Source organism: Porites lutea, chromosome 6 (genome assembly GCF_958299795.1).
Source record: "Porites lutea chromosome 6, jaPorLute2.1, whole genome shotgun sequence".
NCBI lineage: Eukaryota > Metazoa > Cnidaria > Anthozoa > Scleractinia > Poritidae > Porites > Porites lutea.
The window spans coordinates 21,570,623-21,588,277 of NC_133206.1; the positions used below are offsets into that span (position 1 = coordinate 21,570,623).

A 17,655-nucleotide genomic window follows, 5' to 3' on the forward strand; every position below is an offset into this window, starting at 1 on the left:
TGTCTCACACAACTGGACAGGACCTTTTTAAAGCCCTTCCTCCATGTCCGACACAACTGGACGAGACCTTTTTCAAGCCCTACCTTCTTGTTCCACACATCTGGACAGGACCTTTTTTAAGCCCTACCTCCTTGTTCCACACAACTGGACAGGACCTTTTTAAAGCCCTTCCTCCTTGTCCGACACAATGGTACGAGACTTTTTTTAAGCCCTACCTCCTTGTCCCACACATCTGGACAGGACCTTTTTTCAGCTCTTCCTCCTTGTCCCACACATCTGGACAGGACCTTTTTTCAGCCCTTCCTCCTTCTCCCACACAACTGGACAGGACCTCTTTTAAGCCCTTCCTCCTTGTCCCACACAACTGGACAGGACCTTTTTAAAGCCCTTCCTCCTTGTCCGACACAAATGGACGAGACCTTTTTTAAGCCCTACCTTCTTGTTCTACACATCTGTACAGGAACTTTTTTTAAGCCCTACCTCCTTGTTCCACACAACTGGACAGGACCTTTTTAAAGCCCTTCCTCCTTGTCCGACACAATGGGACGAGACCTTTTTTAAACCCTACCTCCTTGTCCCACACATCTGGACAGGACCTTTTTTCAGCCCTTCCTCCTTGTTCCACACAACTGGACAGGTCCTTTTTAAAGCCCTTCCTCCTTGTCCCACACAATGGGAAGAGACCTTTTTTAAGCCCTACCTCCTTGTTCCACACATCTGGACATGACCTTTTTAAGCCCTTCCTCCTTGTCCGACACAATGGGACGAGACCTTTTTTAATCCGTACCTCCTTGTTCCACACATCTGGACGGGACCTTTTTAAGCCCTTCCTCCTTGTCCCATACAACTGGATGGGACCTTTTATTAGACTGACATTTTTCCATTTTGTATGTAGGTTGGTTATGATGCTGGAGACCAGTTTAGTTTTCACTGGTGGGATCATGTCTTCAATAAAACTGCAAAGAACATTGTGGTCCAGGAAAGTGAGGTACATTTTGGAAAGAAGATGTGTCTCTTGTCCAGCCCTTCTCATCTAGATCCTCAAAGATAAAGTCTTGATTTTGAAGTTGTGTTTTTGTAACTTTTGAGTTTGCACATGAAAGCTACTGATAAGTACTTTCTGGTGAAGCTGGCAGTTTATTATTCTGTATAAGGCAGATCAAAGTTTTGAGTCTGGGTAAAATCCTAGTGTGATCATTGAGAGACAAAACCTCTTCAGCAGAGCTTTTATTATGTTCCTTGAAATTCCTTCTTTTTGATCAGTAGTTATTTCAAAATCTTGAGGTGTTTTTATTAATTGTAAAATTGTCATTTCCTGATTAGGAGGGAGTGACGGTACTGAAATCCAGCAAAGAAACATGTTCTGTGAGTAACAAAAGACCAAGCAAAAACTCCAACAAGCCAAGGCTGTATGGAAGATTTGTGAAGGTAAAACAATCATCATTTATTGCAACAGCATCTTGACTTAAAGTGTATGTACAAATTTTGTTTTAAACATTACTTTCTCATTATTTGAAAAATCTTTTCTTTTTCTGTTTCAGGCTTCTAGTCAGACACAGGAAACTAAAACACAAGAATCAGATGATGACTCTGAATCAGAAAAAGATTTTTCACATTTGTGAGTATCTAAAGAGTAATAATTAACTGGTGATTCTTTAGTTTTTTACAGTACATTCCAAATTTCCCTATTACAGCTGTAAGACAAATAATTTATAGTAATAAAAAGGAATAAGTATATTAATCTTGAATAATTATTATTCAAGATTAAGTGGCATCGCTTTCCAAAAAGTTCTCCCCTTTCAAAGTGTATTTTGTTGATAAGCACTCCCCACCACCTTTCATGTTCCTTACAAGGAACAATAATTGTTCCTCAAATATGAAAGTTACATGTAAGGTGGTGAGGAGTGCTTATCGACAAAATAGGCCAATGGCTTAATTAATGTCACCACCCTCATCTGAACTGATACAAGGTTTTCATCTCAGCTAGCATGGTTGTATCTCTAGAAAGCAATTTTCATGCTTAAGTTTGACAGCCATAAACAGACTTTTGCAGCCATAGCCCAAGTAGAAGGCATGAAAAATAATAATGCAGTAATAATAATACTACTAATGACACTGATATTATAATAATATTTATCATTTTATATTTATCAATTATTCCATGAGTGCAGGTTGGATATGAGATGGTAGATAGCCAACGAGGCACATAGTGCCAAGTTGGCTATAATCTTGTATATATATGGATATAATTATTAGAAATGCCCACAAAACGTCGAGAAATCGTCCGACTTTATTTGTAAAAACCACTGATTTTCAGCTTGTTTTTAATTTTGAGCAGATGCGTACAGTTACCATGTTTGGAGAGCATGGTGTAATGGCTCATATATCATGATGGCTAAGCCAATCAGAGCTCTAGAATTGCATTATCCAATGATTCCATTTTGAATAATATTCTTGTTATTAAATATTGTTATTATTCTTCATTTTCAGATGTCCAGATGAAAGGCTTTTCCAAGCTTGTGGGGGTAGAACAGCTCACAAGTAAGTCAAAAACATAGTTTTTAATGCTACAGTGGAGTTATCAACAGTATCACTTCCTAGAAAAGTTATTATCCAGTAGGAGGCAGCATGGTCGAGTGGTTAGAGCGCTGGTCTTGCAATTCAGAGGCCTCAAGTCCCCCCCTGACTGCTGGCTGGATTTGTTCACAGTAGTCCCGAGGCCAAATCCTCGGCCACTTGTAAATAGCCAACTAGTTTGCCTTGGAGCAGTTATATTGGGATTCTTAACCCCATTATGTTTGATTGAAATTATTTGTTTCAGGGATTTGCTCAGCTTCACTAACATTAGTACTATAAATACTTTGGAGGGCAAATAATGGAAATTTATCTTTTTAAATGTTAATTTTAACCATGTTTAGGTCCCTATATTCATTGGTTTACTTACTGGCTCTCACAAAGCTAAATCTTAATTTAAAGTTGTAAGCCTCCAGAAAATTGAAATGTTGGAGTGAAGGCAACAAATTGATTTTGTTATCAAGTTATGAATTTTGAAGGGATTAGCATAAAATAATTTTTTGCTCTGAATATTTAGTCGGTTTGATGTCTGCCACTCTGTCAGGTAACAGGCAACCCAGGCAACCCTCCTAAGCTGTACTTTTCCAGGGAAGCTAGATGGGCGGGACTGTTTTTGATTCCTGGCTTACTTGTTTTTTGTTTTGTTTAAATACTAGAGCTGCTCGTCATGGACTCCTCTTGAATGGCAAACTACAACGGGTTGAAAAACAGGAAAAAATGGGGAATTCAGACGACAGGTACATTCTACAGAAATCATACTTTTACAATAAAGGCATGCAGATGTAGTCACTACTTTGTAAAGATATCCGATCATTTGCTTTCTCTGTTGCTTAAAGAACTTAGATTGGGGTCCGTTTGACTAGCATTTACAATTTAGAAGGAAAAGACAGTCCAACTTCCATGCGCGTTAACCTCTTGTAATCGATCATTATCCAAATTTCCAAAAATTTCTACGCCAAGACCTTATAGTCAGAACTTCGTATCCAGGACCGCAAACATTTGTTGGGGTAACGGATTTATGCGGTCCTTCTTGGTTTAGCGTGTTGAGGAGAAAGCCGTGTCTTTTACAAGACAGTAGTGTACTACTGTATTCGCGCTTGTCTTGTCACCATTCCGTCTGTCTTATGCTGCTGTTTTAAGGCCAAGTCGCTTGGGCAATTTACCCTAAACAAGGCATCACGTGCGCTGTATGGTTGTTTTTAACCTCTTATAAGCAATAAGTTAGCATAATTGTGGAAATCCTTAGGCTCACTGTAAGTCGGTAGCTCGACTCCCGTCAAGTGAATGAAATCTAGCGTAACATTCCAGCTCTTATAATTCCTTGTTTTTACACTCGTTAAAGTTTATTACGCTTATAATAACTCTGCCCCGGGGAAAGTTGGAAATGTTCTCTTCATCTCCTGGAATCTTTCTGCTTTGTTCTGTTCAACTTCCAGGCATAAGAAAGGTATACTAGCAGGAAATCATTGATTACGGATTCGCGTTCGTCACTTTAGTCGAAAGGAGTTCAGTTTCCCGGCCGGCCGAGATGCCCCTGATAACATCAATAGGGACGGCTAATTTGCAGTCACCCGTGATAGCTCGAAAATTTCCGCCTTAGTGCCACAGGAACACCAGATTAGGATGCGTTCTGACGAACGCGAATAGATCACGAAAACCACAACCAGCCAAGTACGATCCGAGCCATTGAAAATTTTTGGAACTAGAACTGCTCCCTTTTGTTGAAAAAAAAAAATTACCCGAGCAAACGACGATTGACGACAAAGTACGGTAGATAGTTTGTTAACAAGCATCATGTGTGTAGCTCCCACAGTTGACCTACAGATTCCTAGTGTACACAGCCAGCTACACTACAAATATTCACATACGTTCGTCCCTATCATTTATCTGATACAAGCTTTTCTTAAGGACAGCAGTCGCTAACAAGTAACTTAATGAGAAGAAATAGGCTTGTTTGAGTATTGTAAGAAGGCTGTTTACGGAAACTTTGATAAGGATATTTCCAGAAAAAAAGGGTTTGCGTTGGTTTGGTGAGGGTCTCGCCGTCTCCTTCTCCTGAGAAGCGAAGCTTTGGAACGACTTCAGTGATAAGAGAAATTGTCAGGCTAATTCTTTCAGTTGAGCAATTGCTGAATTTGTACATAGCTTATGCATATCATTTTGTATTTGTATTCAACTTCTTTATCCATTTCTTTTATTTCCTCTTTTCTCTTTCTGTCTTTTTTAAAATCTTATGTTGCCTTGTAACTTGAAAGCCCTCTCAGTTGTGAGAGTTACAATAAAGTATCAGTATGTATGTGGGTAATTGTTCGCAGCAGAGCTTCGCCTTACCCAGAGATTTCTTGGCCTAACTTTCCCTTCAAAACATTTCATTTAAATTCTTTTATAGCAAGAACAGTTTGTTTATAATCGCGTTTTAGGTGCGACACTGATACTACCGAAAGTTCTGTCTTGGATCGCAAATCTTTTGTGGTGGATGAAAAACAGAGGTGCAAGGAGGCGAAAAGGGACAGTAAAAAGACCAAAAAGGAGAAAAAGAGAAAGAGAAAACACAGAGAAATGCTTGAAGAGGAAAATCATAAATTTGATGAAGTAGTTGATGGCAGAGATGATTTAATTCGAACTCGAACGAAAAACGTTATGAATGGAGAGGGTGACAGTAAACTGGAAGTACACAGTTCTTGCGAAGATAACGAGAAAGTCAAGAAAGGAAAAAGGAAAAAGAAATGCAGAGACTTACAGGAGGGAAACGATTACAAACTCGAAGGTGAACGTGATTCTTGCGGAGACAAGGCCGAAAAGCGGAGAAAGAAGAGGGCAAAAAATGAAGACGTGTACGGTACAAACGATGAGGCGTTAAGTGATATTTGTTTTTATACGAATAATCTGGACGAGAAAGGAGCGAATAGTAAAACGAGAAAACGTAATGATCAACTGGGAGAAAACGATTACATAGTTGAAGGTAAATGTCCTGATCCCAAAGATGATGTGGATAAGAAGAGAGCGAAAAAGAAAAAGAAAAAACGTGAAGGTGAAATAATGAACAAATGAAATTCTCGGATAAAGTTAGAAGTACACAAGAAGAGAGCGTAACAGAGATTTAGAGGAAGAAAAACGGAAACAGGATTGAAAACGTGGCGATAAAGTAGATGAGAGGCGAAAGGGAAAAAAAGGAGAGAAAATAAAGGAATAAAGTGCAATGGCAGATCATTATATTTGGATCCGACAATAGACCTTTCCCACATTCCTGTAAACAACGGCACCAACTCGAGGCTTGGGTGGACAAAATACAGTGATTTGTATGAAATTGTCCTCATTTCTTTTATGTTTGCTCACTGGAGCGTAATGCGGGAAAGGTCTTTAAAACACTAAATCGGAAAACAAGGGAAGATGTGCTGTGAGCCCGTTAAGAGGAGCTGACTTAAAAGGGACCTGGGAACCAGATAAGTTGTCAAAGAACACTGAACAGTTTTCATTGTACTATTGTGACGTCAGAGGAAGGATTTTTTAGGATTTTTACTCTCGTCGTTTTACTTAGCTTAAATTTTTACTTTTTTAAAAACGTCCTTTAGATAAGCTTAGTTGGATTTAAATTTTCAAAGTCTCGGTACGTATTCGAGGGAAGCAGTGTAATCAAGATACCGTAAAATTCCGAAAATAAGCCCCAGGGCTTATATTCTTCAAGGGCCCTTTTTGACGGGCTTATATTTGGAGGGGCGTATGTACGGAGGGAAATTTGCGTTTCAAATTTGATTGGGCTAGCCTTATTTATAGTTTTGCTTTGTTTTACTTCGTAAAGTTGAGGGCAATTTCCAAGTACGAGCCGCGGCGGGGGGGGGGGGTTATATTTGGAGGGGCGATTTAACGGAGGGTTTTTGCGTTACGAGTTTGGGGGTTTATATTTGGAGGGGCTTGTTTTCGGAATTTTACACAGTGCTTCCTAATATGACTAAAAAAGTGTCCCGTTGGTTAATCCAATTAAAATAGCAACAATCAGTAAAGAGCAGGCGCGCAGTGGTCGATGGGAAAATGGAAAAGGCAGGAGCCTCGCTTCCAATCTTCCATCGTCCCCTTAATGCTTTCTTTTTCCCCTCACCCCAGTCTCTCTAGGACACAAAGAGGCCTCTGCTGAGGAGAGAGGAATACAAGCAAAGATTACAATGACACGCGCAGACCTAAAAAAACAACTCGTTAAAGACACTTTATAATGGAGGTGCACTTAGCTTCCATGCACGACAAATCGATTCATAGCTACACGTCAAGCGTGGGGGAAAAAATGTTAAACTGGTTGCCCAAGTACCACTTAGGGCCTGTTTACATGGAGTTGGGGGGACCCCAGATAGGTGAGGTAACTTGTGGCGGTTCAACCCACCTATCATGTAAACGTGATTACATTAAAATGAGAGATTATATGGACAGGCGGGTTACCCCACCTAAGGAGGCTACCTCACCTACCTGGGGTCCCCCACCTCCATGTAAAGAGGCCCTTAAACCAGTGTTTCTTAAACTGCCCATCGCGATAAAATTTTCATTATGTTAACTGAAAGAATACATTACTACAAGAACGTCTTCCAATCACTTTTTGTCTAAACACTGAAACATTTTATGAGGCACGCTACACTTTTTTGGGTAAAAGCAACATTCAGAAACCTTATAAAAAGGTTTACTGAATCAATACCATTTCTTCATAGTAAATATTTCTACAGAAAACGAATGTATCGTCTTTCTACATGCTATCCTAGCATAAATTATAAGTTTGTCTGTGCTGTATGAAAGGCGTGGTTTTACTAAACTTATTTTCAAAGTGTCGGTTGAACGAAGGAATTGTTTGTACACGCTCTTTGGTGCGCGCGGTGCACCCTAGTTGTCACTCAAAGCTAGCGCTATCTTTGAACTTTCCTAACTAGCTGTCATTTTCCTTCTCCAGCCCAAAAATAACTGGCAACTAAATTAGCCAGAGTACATTCTTAAAAGCCGCAGGAAGCCAGAGGCGATAGGAATATGTTTTTTTCCAGCAAGTATCGGCATTCAAAATGAAAACCCACAGCCAGAAAAACGTTTCGGTAAAGTTCCCAGCAAGAGTTTCTCATCCTTTATTTAGTTACCAGCCAGCAAATTCTTAGCCTGAGGAGCGGATCCGTTGGGTACTCCTGTCCTATAGCAGAGCGTTACGTTTTCACTCTGTTGGCCAGTATCTATGCAAATTTATTGGAACAAAAGACAGCGTTTACATAAGAAGAGAGTTTAACTCCCGTACGATTGGTTGGGAACACTAATATGGCCATCGTTTCATTGTTTTGGTACACCAATATGACCGCTGTGACGTCATGTGAAAACGCTCTTTTTTAGCGCGCTGACTTCCGAGTAATATTCAGTCGCGCGTACAATAATAAAAAAATAAAAAATAAATATAGTTAGAAATAGAATCAAGATCAGTTACGATGAAAATGCTTCTTGAAGCAGAAAAGGTCTCAATAAGAGTTTTAAGCTGGTTATGGTACTTGCATTCCTTGCATTGGCTGGTAATATCAGCTCCATGTAATGTTCAGTCGGCATACATAACCTGAAACTAAAAAATCAAAAATGGGATCAATTTGTGAAAGTGGTAATTACTGCTTAAACATAAACATGAAACAGAATATCGTAATCAATAGCCCACGTTTGATATATTACAATTCCAACATGGTTGCGAGGCGTTTTGGTCATATTTCTATATTTGGTTTGGCTTTCTTTGTGAATTTCTTTGGGAATTTGCGAAACAATGGAGTCGTGAAATATTTGCAATAGGTCATTTGCATGATGACGTCATTGTACTACTGCGACCAGAATCCTTCAGGACTTTGCTTTCTTGAGCAAATTAGGGCTTTTGTTATCGAAACGTCACTGGGATTACAAATTAAAATATGAAAGGAAAAACGAAAAGGATTCTGGTCGTCGTAGTAAAATGACGTCATCGTGCAAATGGCCTATTTTGTCCCATAAGCCCCGGAGTCGTGTTAGAATTTTGATATATCGAAATTTGGCTATTAGATTTTTAAAAAAAATTCTCTTATCGTTTCTTAACACGCCAGCTAGTAAGCTCGATTATTAACCGCTGCTCGGGAAGGAACAAGACCGGAGCCGAGAGAACGGCGGAAACGGAGCCTAGCCAGCTAGTGAACCGTTTTGACTTCCGGTTTTAGTCACGCGTACTTAATGCATCAGTCAATTGAAACTCTGACCCCCCTACCTCGGGACCGGGACTTAGGGTGGAATTTAATTAGTTTGGTGTTAAAACACCGCTAATTTCCAAGCCAGGGAAAAGCGCCCTGGGGACGAGGTTGCTAATTTCCCCGCTTCCTGGGCCAAGTAGTTCGTCAAAGGCCCCGTATAGCGGGACATAAGTACAGTGTAGTTCTCGGCTCGATTTCAACCGCTCTCTCCGGTCTGGTATTCTGTAATTATTAAAATTCAAACCATTGGACCTGTTAATAGGAACACTCGACTGCGTTCCTTCCCTGGGTGCCAGAGGATTTTTTTTGTTACCTTTAATTCCTGACAAACGACCTCTGGAGCCAGTGTAGGATAATGTGGTTATCGCTTAACATCTATATGGCATACTTGTAAGTACTACATGTAACGTAGCATTTCCATCTTTCAAACAAGGTCCATTTGCCATATTAAACACATGGGGTGCAAATAGTCGCAACTGTTGTGGGGTAACCACTCCCCTTGTTTTGCACCCTAGACACTAGCCTGCGCGCAGACGAAATTAAACTCTGGTTAACTCCGTCTGCGAAACAGCGCCGAAATCCTTGTTCTGGACTTCCAGCTGTGTACCCAGATTTGAGTACGCGCCACGATTGGCCAGTTAAAAAAGGCCTTTGTTTTGTTTGTCGTGATCGCCAATCAGGTTGAAGGGAAATTCGAAACGCACTTCCGGTAATTCGTTGAGTCCGTTGGGGGTTCAGAACAAGGATCTCTGCGCTGCTTCGCAGACGGTACTAATCAGAGTTTAGTTATCGTCTGCACGCAGGCTACCTAGACACTGACCAGAATCAAGTGCCATCTTCGGATGTTTGATCATCATCTTTCTATTTTGCTTCTGTTCTAAAGTATTTCGTCGTCATTTTCAGTTACCTTTTCTCTGGAAGGTTCGGCAAAGGTAAGAATGCACTTGTGATCCAAACACGGCCGAGCAAGGGATCCTAAGCGATAAGGCTTGGTCTTTTTTTTTTAAATTTTGTGATATTTTGATTTTTTGATTATGGGAGAGGAATCCAGAAGTGATTGCATAGAAAGCACTTTTGGGATTAATCTGTCGTCGTTTACGTGCGAGGTGAACAAATGAGATTTGTGTAGTCCTTGTGAGGCAATGCCCGACCAATGTAGAACGTTCCATACACTTTCTTTCTGTGTCTGAGACTAGGGCAACCTGTTTTGTGCCTTCCTGCCCCGTTTGTTCTTTGTTTTTAATGTCAATCTCTGTAGCATCATCTCATTTCTGGCGCCAACTTCACCACCTTGGGAAAGAGGCCGTTCCCTTAGTCACTCATGTTAAATCCCCGCTTTCAAAAATGCGTATGTGCTGTTAAATCCCCGCCCATGACCTGGGTCAAGCAAGTATTTTGTTGTTATTCAACCGCCCCCCCCCCGGGATTGGCCGCGTTAAATCCCCGCTATTCCCCCCCCCATGCCCCGGTGGGCGGGGGCCGGTATTTCAAATGACTGATGCATAAACGTAATTAGCAGGTTTTAGTTTGTCGAATAAATAGACCAATTTCGATATATATGTAAAGTCATACTTGGCGGCGAGGCTTGGGGGATAAAACAAAAAAACAAAAGAAATCATCTTGAGGCTCAGCAATGAATAAAACATTTCTTTTGTTTCAATCCCCCAAGCTTCGGAGCAAAGTATGAATTTTAATATTTATAGCGAAATTGGTCTGTTACACTTTTTCTTGTTGGATGACAGGAAAAATGATGTGCTTGATATGCATCATCATCATCATCACCATCATAATCGCCATTTGCACATCTCCCATAATACACCTTTTTTGCCCCAAAAAATTTTGCAGAGGAGTTGTCTTCAATTTCTCTCGGGACTACTGAAATACCCTAGAGAAATAAAGTAAAAAGTTTACGCAAAATTTTAGGGGGCAATTTTAAGGCGACATCTTTTAAACTTGAAAAGATCGAGAAAAGTAAAAGCCTGTGTATTGACTTGAGTGATAGCAAGCAATTTTTCTTACCTTCGTTATTGAAAATCCATGTTGACGTTATCTCCAATCAGCACAAAAGGGGCCCACAGCCCCACCTCATTGAACCCGTTTTCTCTCATCCACTTCATGGCCTGGTGAAGAGATTCACTGGCACTTTCACCACGAGCAAGGTGCTCGTAGAAACGACTCATCAACTGCATTGTCGCCCCGTCGTTTATGGCCCACAGTGCCACCAAAACTGAGCGAGCACCGGATCCTAAAAACGCTCGAGCAATTCCAACCACTCCCTCGGCTTTAATATCTCCATGTGCGCTGTGACAGCAGCTAAGAACTACAAGTTTGGCTCGAAGTCGAACTTGTGCGATGTCAGCCATTGTCAATAAGTAGTCTTCTTCTTCCGGAATCTCAGCAGTCGGGCGTACAGGAGCAAGGGCAATTTCCCCTCTTTCAGCATTTCCATGAGCAGCAAAATGGATGAGGCTTACTGAACTTATGGCTTGAAGAACAGCCTGCTTAGTTGCTTGCTGTCCTAACAAAGGTTTTGTTCCAAGAAGCCGCCCAATCATCTTAGCTTCCTTTTCTGCGGAAGGCAATCTCGGTGGGTTACACACATCCCCCTTGAAAAGCACCTCACCAACATCTGGATCGCCCACTATCAGTGCACCAGTCTGACTGTGGTAGTCTGCTGGAGTATCTTGAATGAGCTTGAGTGTGGTAAGAGAAGGAACAATGCGAATTCTGTAAGACTCGGACAAGTACTTCCCACTGTCATTCTTTAACGCTGCAAACGGAACCTTGAACAAGGAGCGACCAGGGACTATGATTATTTCCTCTTTGTCAAGTAAGTCAGCCACAGGAGCAATGATCACTTTGTAATACAAAACGAGAGTCTCACCTGGATCTTGTTCTTTTTTCCCAGTTGGCTTTCGGAAACGAGCCTCGCAGGTTTCTTGAGATTCGCATGCTTGTTGGCTAACGTTGGAAGAAAACCATGATCGATCTTCACCATGCCCATGAGGCAACAAAGGAAACCTGCTTAACATTAGGTCATCAAAAATCTCATCCTCATTTCTTGTTATTCCATGTTCAAAAAAGCAGTCATCGACATCAACATAACGATAACCTGTCTGTTCATCTGCTTTGAGAATCCACAAAAACAAATCCCCCGTAAGAGTGTAAGAAATATATAGACAAATGCAGTTCTTTTCATTCTTCGCGATTCTTTCAATACCAGCCCAAGACTGTGGATCGATCGATGTTTGTTTTTCGACAGAATAATGGGATGACATTAAGTCAGCCAGGGCTCTGGCCCGTCCAAGCTCTGCAACCGAAAGAGCTTCATTAGGATTCCCGGTGAGCCAGTAACAGGTACTGAGCAACTGGTAGGAGTCACAGTGCTTGTCGAAAACCGATATCTTTAATTTATCATTATCTTTCAGAAAGTTTTGTATATCCTCAGAATTTTTAATACTAGCAAAAAGGTGAGATTTAGCTTCAGATATGTTGCCTTTCATTAGCTCTCCATATGATAGGTTAATGTGGCTTGCTAACTCTGCTTCAACATCTCCATTCCCTTTGCTTAATACAATCGCTTTTTCTAGATATTCTTTAGCCTTTGTAATTTCACCAAAACACTGAATTACGGTTCCTAACTTTGCATAACACGAGGCCTCTTTTTTCTTGTCACCAGCTTTTTTTGCGATCGCCAGGGCTTTTTCATAGTATTCTTTAGACTTCCTGAATTCCCCCACATACTCAAACACATCCCCTAAGTGTGCATAATCTGCTATTTCTCCTTTAATATCGCCAATTTGTTTCCTTAGAGCAAGTGCCTTTTCCAGATATTCCTTAGCTTTGGCGTGCTCATGAAGGCGAATAAGAACCATTCCTAGGTTTCCGTAACACGAAGCTTCTGTTTTCTTGTCACCAACTTCCACCACGATTGCAAGTGCCTTTTCGAAATAATCTTTAGCCTGAGCATATTCACCTACAGAGACAGACACAACTCCTAGGTAATTGTAGCATATGGCTTCCCCGCTCTTGTTGCCCATTCCTCTTTCGATTGCAAGTGCGTTTTCGAAATATTCCGTAGCCTTAGCATAATCACCGCAAGTCTCACAGGCACTTCCCAGTGTTCTGAAACTTTCTGATTCTCCTTTACGGTCGCCGATTTCTCTTCCGATCGCAACTGCTTTTTCATGATACTCGTTAGCCTTGATAGAGTCACCCACCGACTGAAACAATGCTGCCAAATTTCCGTAACAAGACGCCTCATTTTTTCTGTCGCCAATATCTTTTGTAAGAGGAAGTGCTTTTTCGTAACATTTTACAGCCTTGTTGAATTCACGGGAAGACTGAAATATTCTCCCCAGGTTAGAGTAATCTGACGCTTCCCCTTCTTTGTCGCCAGTCTCTTTTCTTATCCGCAGCGCTTTTTCAAGATATTCTATTCCTTTTGTGTATTCGCCAAGAGAATGCAACGCAATTCCCATGTTTCCGTAACAAGACGCTTCTTTTTTTCTATCGCCAGTTAGTTTCATCATGGCAAGTGCTTTCTCGTGGTATTCTTTAGCCTTTCGATATTCACCGATGGATTGAAACACATTTCCGAGGTTTGCATAGTCTGATGCTTCTCCTTCTTTATCGCCATTTGTATTTTCTTTTCTGAACACAATCGATTTCTCAATATACCCTCTAGCCTTAGCATTTTCACCGAGAGACCATAACACACGTCCTAGGTTTCCGTAACATGATCCTTCCAGTTGCTTGTTTCCAGTTTCTTTCACAATATTAAGTGATTTTTTAAAAAGCTCCTCGGCCACCTTAAATTTTCTTTGATGATCATACAACTTTGCTAGTTCATAGGCGACGTTCCCTTCTGATTCTCTTTCTCCACTTCCGCGAAGCAACACCAGAAGTTTTTCACCGCATTCTATCGCACTTTTGTGATCGCTGATGACACGGTACCCGTTAAACATTTGAACATAAACGCCCCTGGTCAATGATCTGACGAAATCTTTTTCACTTCGAAAGGCTTTGTTGTTGAGAAGTTTCAAGCATTCCTTAAATATCTGCAAGGCTTTTGGAACGCGATTGGTTGCAAGAAGGAACGCGGCAACCAATACACCAATACAGAATGCTAAGCCGACATCAGTTACATCATCCATGACTCTCGTTTCTGCAAGACCTAGTGGGTAAAAACAGTGATCATTCTAATACTTTAGAATTTATTTTGCATTCTAGCACACTGTGCCAAAATCGCGCCAAGAAGACGTTGGTGACTGTCAATCATGGGATTTGTTGGATAGAGACACCTTAAAAGAGACCAATGGTCTCTTTTAGGAGCCGCTCTGAACTTAGGCTCGATTGTCATCCGCTGTTCTGGAAATGAGCCCGCGCTCCTCACCGTTTGAGAACATTTTTGGTAGCGCTTTCGAAACATTAACCGAATTGATTCGTTCTTATGAAGACTCGAAACGTCGTCAGCAGGGGACTAGGCGAGTCCCTGGATAACAAGCAAGGGCGATACTTCAGTGAACCGTTCCCTTGTCCAACCTTTGCGCCGCAAGAGAGACTTCTAAGTTCGAGGTAAGAACCACAACATATACAGCTCAAAGGGACAGTGTCTAGCCTCCCACGCAGACGTTCTTACGGGTTGGCTAAGAACGTTTGCGTGGGAGGCTAGACAGTGTCCCGATTATGCGCACGCGAGAACGTCATCTGTTTTTTTTTTTTATATGAAGACAATAGAACTGTCATGTTGACGGGACAAGATTTCCTTGCGGACCGCACCGCCGACGGGGAATTGTTGTTTACATTCTCAAATAATATCTTAGACTTTCGAAGAAGTCTTTCGTCTTGCCTAATATTTGGTTCGCGGAATAAAGACTTCCCACGATTTTGTCACTTGCAATTATATTTTCCAAAAAGTGACCAAGATGGGGTCTGTAATTGGCCAAAAAATAGACTACAATCGGGTAGGGGCTCTGAGAGGCCAGCGGCACATGCCCAACAAACCTTAACCCAAGTACCCCCCCCCCCCCCCCCCCCGATCCGAGTTTTTCACCCACGTTTAATATTTCTCCTAGCCTGCGTAGCTGGTGGCGTTGTGTGGGTGCGAGATTAAAGTTTTGGCGGCGGAGCCGTGTTTTTGCGGATACTATTTTCCTTCACAGAAGGCGTAGCCACTACATATGTCAAGGTGTTGAGCAATTGTGTGAGCTAACCAGTGAAATTTCTTCGATATTGTGAAAACACGCGAGAGACTTGACTGTTACTTATTACCTCGAGACCTGGTTTTAACTTGTTGCACATGTATTTTCGAGAGATTCAGTCACGTAAAAGGCCAAAGGTTTGAAAATAGAAAAGCTCGACAAAAGAAAATCAAAAAAAACGCAAGCCGGAAACGTAAGAGTAACTGCTAAAATATGATTAATAGAGTAGAAAGTCTACACGTCAACGTTGTCGGTCCGTTCAAATTTATTTTTCCTCTAACTTGTCTTTAATAGCATTAGTCTTCAGGCCGGACTATGAAAAGCCAAAGTTCAGGTCATGAACTAATAAGCAAAGTGTCTGTTATCATTGCTTGATAAAAGTTTGCGACAGAATGTCACGGTCAGTTGGGGACATTTTGGAGACAAGGTTGATATCCTCGCTCAGAATACCCAGCGATTCGCCCAAAAGGAAAAACAAAGCGCGATACATAATTTTGTAATTATTCCCTAAGAAAATAAGAATTGAACTTGAAAATGTCAGAAAAGTTGGTCGAGATTATTCAAGTTGCAACTGATACAGCATTTCCATCAACAACGGAAGACAAACACTTATAGTTTAAATGTAGTGACTATAGTAGTAGATCGAAGCATTATTTTGGAGTTCTAGCCATACTCCTGTTTACTGATCGATGACAGATGTTGAGATTATGAGACTGGTACGTATACTTTGTTAACCCTAAAATGAATGCAGTTGAAGCTTTGCGGGATATATAAAATCGAATTTGCGCAAAACATAAGCAGTTATTTATGAGATGGAGAAAGACGACACTGAGTGAGTCCTTTGTAAGTCTTGGGGATATTTTAAACACAAGGAAAACAAACTTAAGACCAACGTCACTTAGCGGAAACAAAGTAATAAAGGTATGCAAATTGGTCTGAGCTTCTCGGGGCTTCTAGATTATTTTGACACGAGTTAATGGAATGAAATATCTATTATCTTGACTCAGTTTTCACACTATCCACTGAAATAGTCTGATGTAACTTTAAATTAGCACTGAGTTTTGCATAGTCTTGTTCTTTCTCAACTAAAACACTTTATAAATTTTTAAAAGCCGTCCAAGAAGGCCTTAATTTAATTTGTTTACACAATTCAAACTTTAATTTACGGCAGAAAAATTCGAGTTGTTCGATTTGATTTATTCTGTACATCCTAATTTGGGGCCATGGGCAGTTTGTGATCCCCGTGAAAGTTATATACAGATATAAGTTAGAAGTTATATACAGATATAAGGATTTGGAAATGAAGCCACATCTCCCAATTTTAATTATGTTTATAAGTTATGAACAGAGAAACCAAATGTAATGCAACTATACACCGTTCCGCTGTACCGGGTACAGCTAAAATTTCCTGTTGCCGCAGTCTTTAACACTGAAATGGACTGTTGCAGAAGCCCGAAAATGGAAACAAAATGGCTCGGATGGCGGGTAGACAATGATGCCGCTGCCATGTTTGAGTATGGCCAATGTATAATTTGGCAAGCATGTATCCCTGTAATCGTGAACGCCAACAGAAACGCCTGGGTATCTTTAAAATATAGTCTTAAATAATTTGAGAGCATGTATCTTGTCGTAGGTACTTACCAAGGCAGTCGCTCTAACCGGTACTTGCTTGCTTTCCCAGTATTAAATGTAGTAGACTTGCAACCGATTGAAACAGTAACCAAGTATACAATCTGCGTACAGCGTTTTCCCAGTCCCTCTCGGTCAATTGACTTGGACAAAAACAGAGTGCGCATGCGTTTGTAGCTTTCTGAAATTTACTGTAAGATGTTTACAACACGAAATTATGTCTTTTTCAAAAAAAATCCTCGTGGAAATTTACGAGATAGACTTTTTTGGGCTTTGAAAAGTCATCAGAATGTTATTCATAGTCCTGTGAAGATTGCTTTCTGCTCCTTCAGTCTCATCATTCCAACTGAACTATCGGAGTTTGTAGCTCTTAACCCATTTAAACGACCGTTCGAATTATTACTTCGGCGGAGCGCGAAGTAAAGGTTTCGCGACGCTCAGGAATGTATCAAAGTTGCAATTTTTTGACAATATTGGGCAAGCAAAGTCTGTAGGTTTTCGGCTCTATTCGGCTATTTGACGAAGTGAGAGCCGAATTAGTTCGAGATATCTCGAGATCACTTCGATTTCTTTGATTTATTCTTTAACTTTTTCGAGGAAGAAGGAATCACTATTTTGGCCTTCCCGCGGTTTGAACCGACTCACCTGTGTGACCCGTCATATCAGAGGAGACTCTAAGGGTGTGTTCCTTTCGGCGAATCCAAAAACGGATTTTTGATCCTAGATTTACCAGATTTCGCGGTCGAAAGGAACGTGAAATCCGAAATTGGATTTGTAACCTTGGTAACCTTTCGCCAACGCGTGCAATTATGCACGACAGCCTCTCAAAAAATGACGTGTTTTCTACAGTTTGACAAATTATGCGATTATACCGTGCAGAATTTAGCGGTCGGCAGTTCGAATAGCGACGATGGAACATACAAAACAGACAAAGAAAGAAGCACATTAAAAATTGAAAATTATCTAAAGAATGTCGGCCAGTTTGATCCAGTTCCATAGCTCAGATTTTTTTATGTAACACGATCGAGTGCCTGTCG

General features: G+C 40.9%; 2 protein-coding genes across 2 annotated transcripts in view; one reads left to right on the forward strand and one right to left on the reverse strand.

The window, feature by feature from the left end:
- LOC140941031 (uncharacterized) overlaps nucleotides 1-6,150 on the forward strand; it is an 11,382-nt gene extending 5,232 nt beyond the window's left edge. Inside the window, exons 3-8 of the mRNA XM_073389980.1 lie at nucleotides 896-988; nucleotides 1,324-1,428; nucleotides 1,542-1,618; nucleotides 2,491-2,541; nucleotides 3,231-3,311; nucleotides 4,995-6,150. Of these exons, the coding sequence (XP_073246081.1) occupies nucleotides 896-988; nucleotides 1,324-1,428; nucleotides 1,542-1,618; nucleotides 2,491-2,541; nucleotides 3,231-3,311; nucleotides 4,995-5,625 (1,038 nt within the window). The 3' untranslated portion in view covers nucleotides 5,626-6,150. The remainder of the gene's footprint in view (nucleotides 1-895; nucleotides 989-1,323; nucleotides 1,429-1,541; nucleotides 1,619-2,490; nucleotides 2,542-3,230; nucleotides 3,312-4,994) is intronic.
- Nucleotides 6,151-10,810: 4,660 nt separating this feature from the next.
- On the reverse strand, nucleotides 10,811-13,564 carry LOC140942015 (tetratricopeptide repeat protein 28-like). Its single transcript, XM_073391009.1, has one exon. It carries the CDS (start codon nucleotides 13,316-13,318, stop codon nucleotides 10,811-10,813), a length of 2,508 nt encoding a protein of 835 aa, XP_073247110.1. The 5' UTR covers nucleotides 13,319-13,564.
- Nucleotides 13,565-17,655: the final 4,091 nt, after the last annotated feature.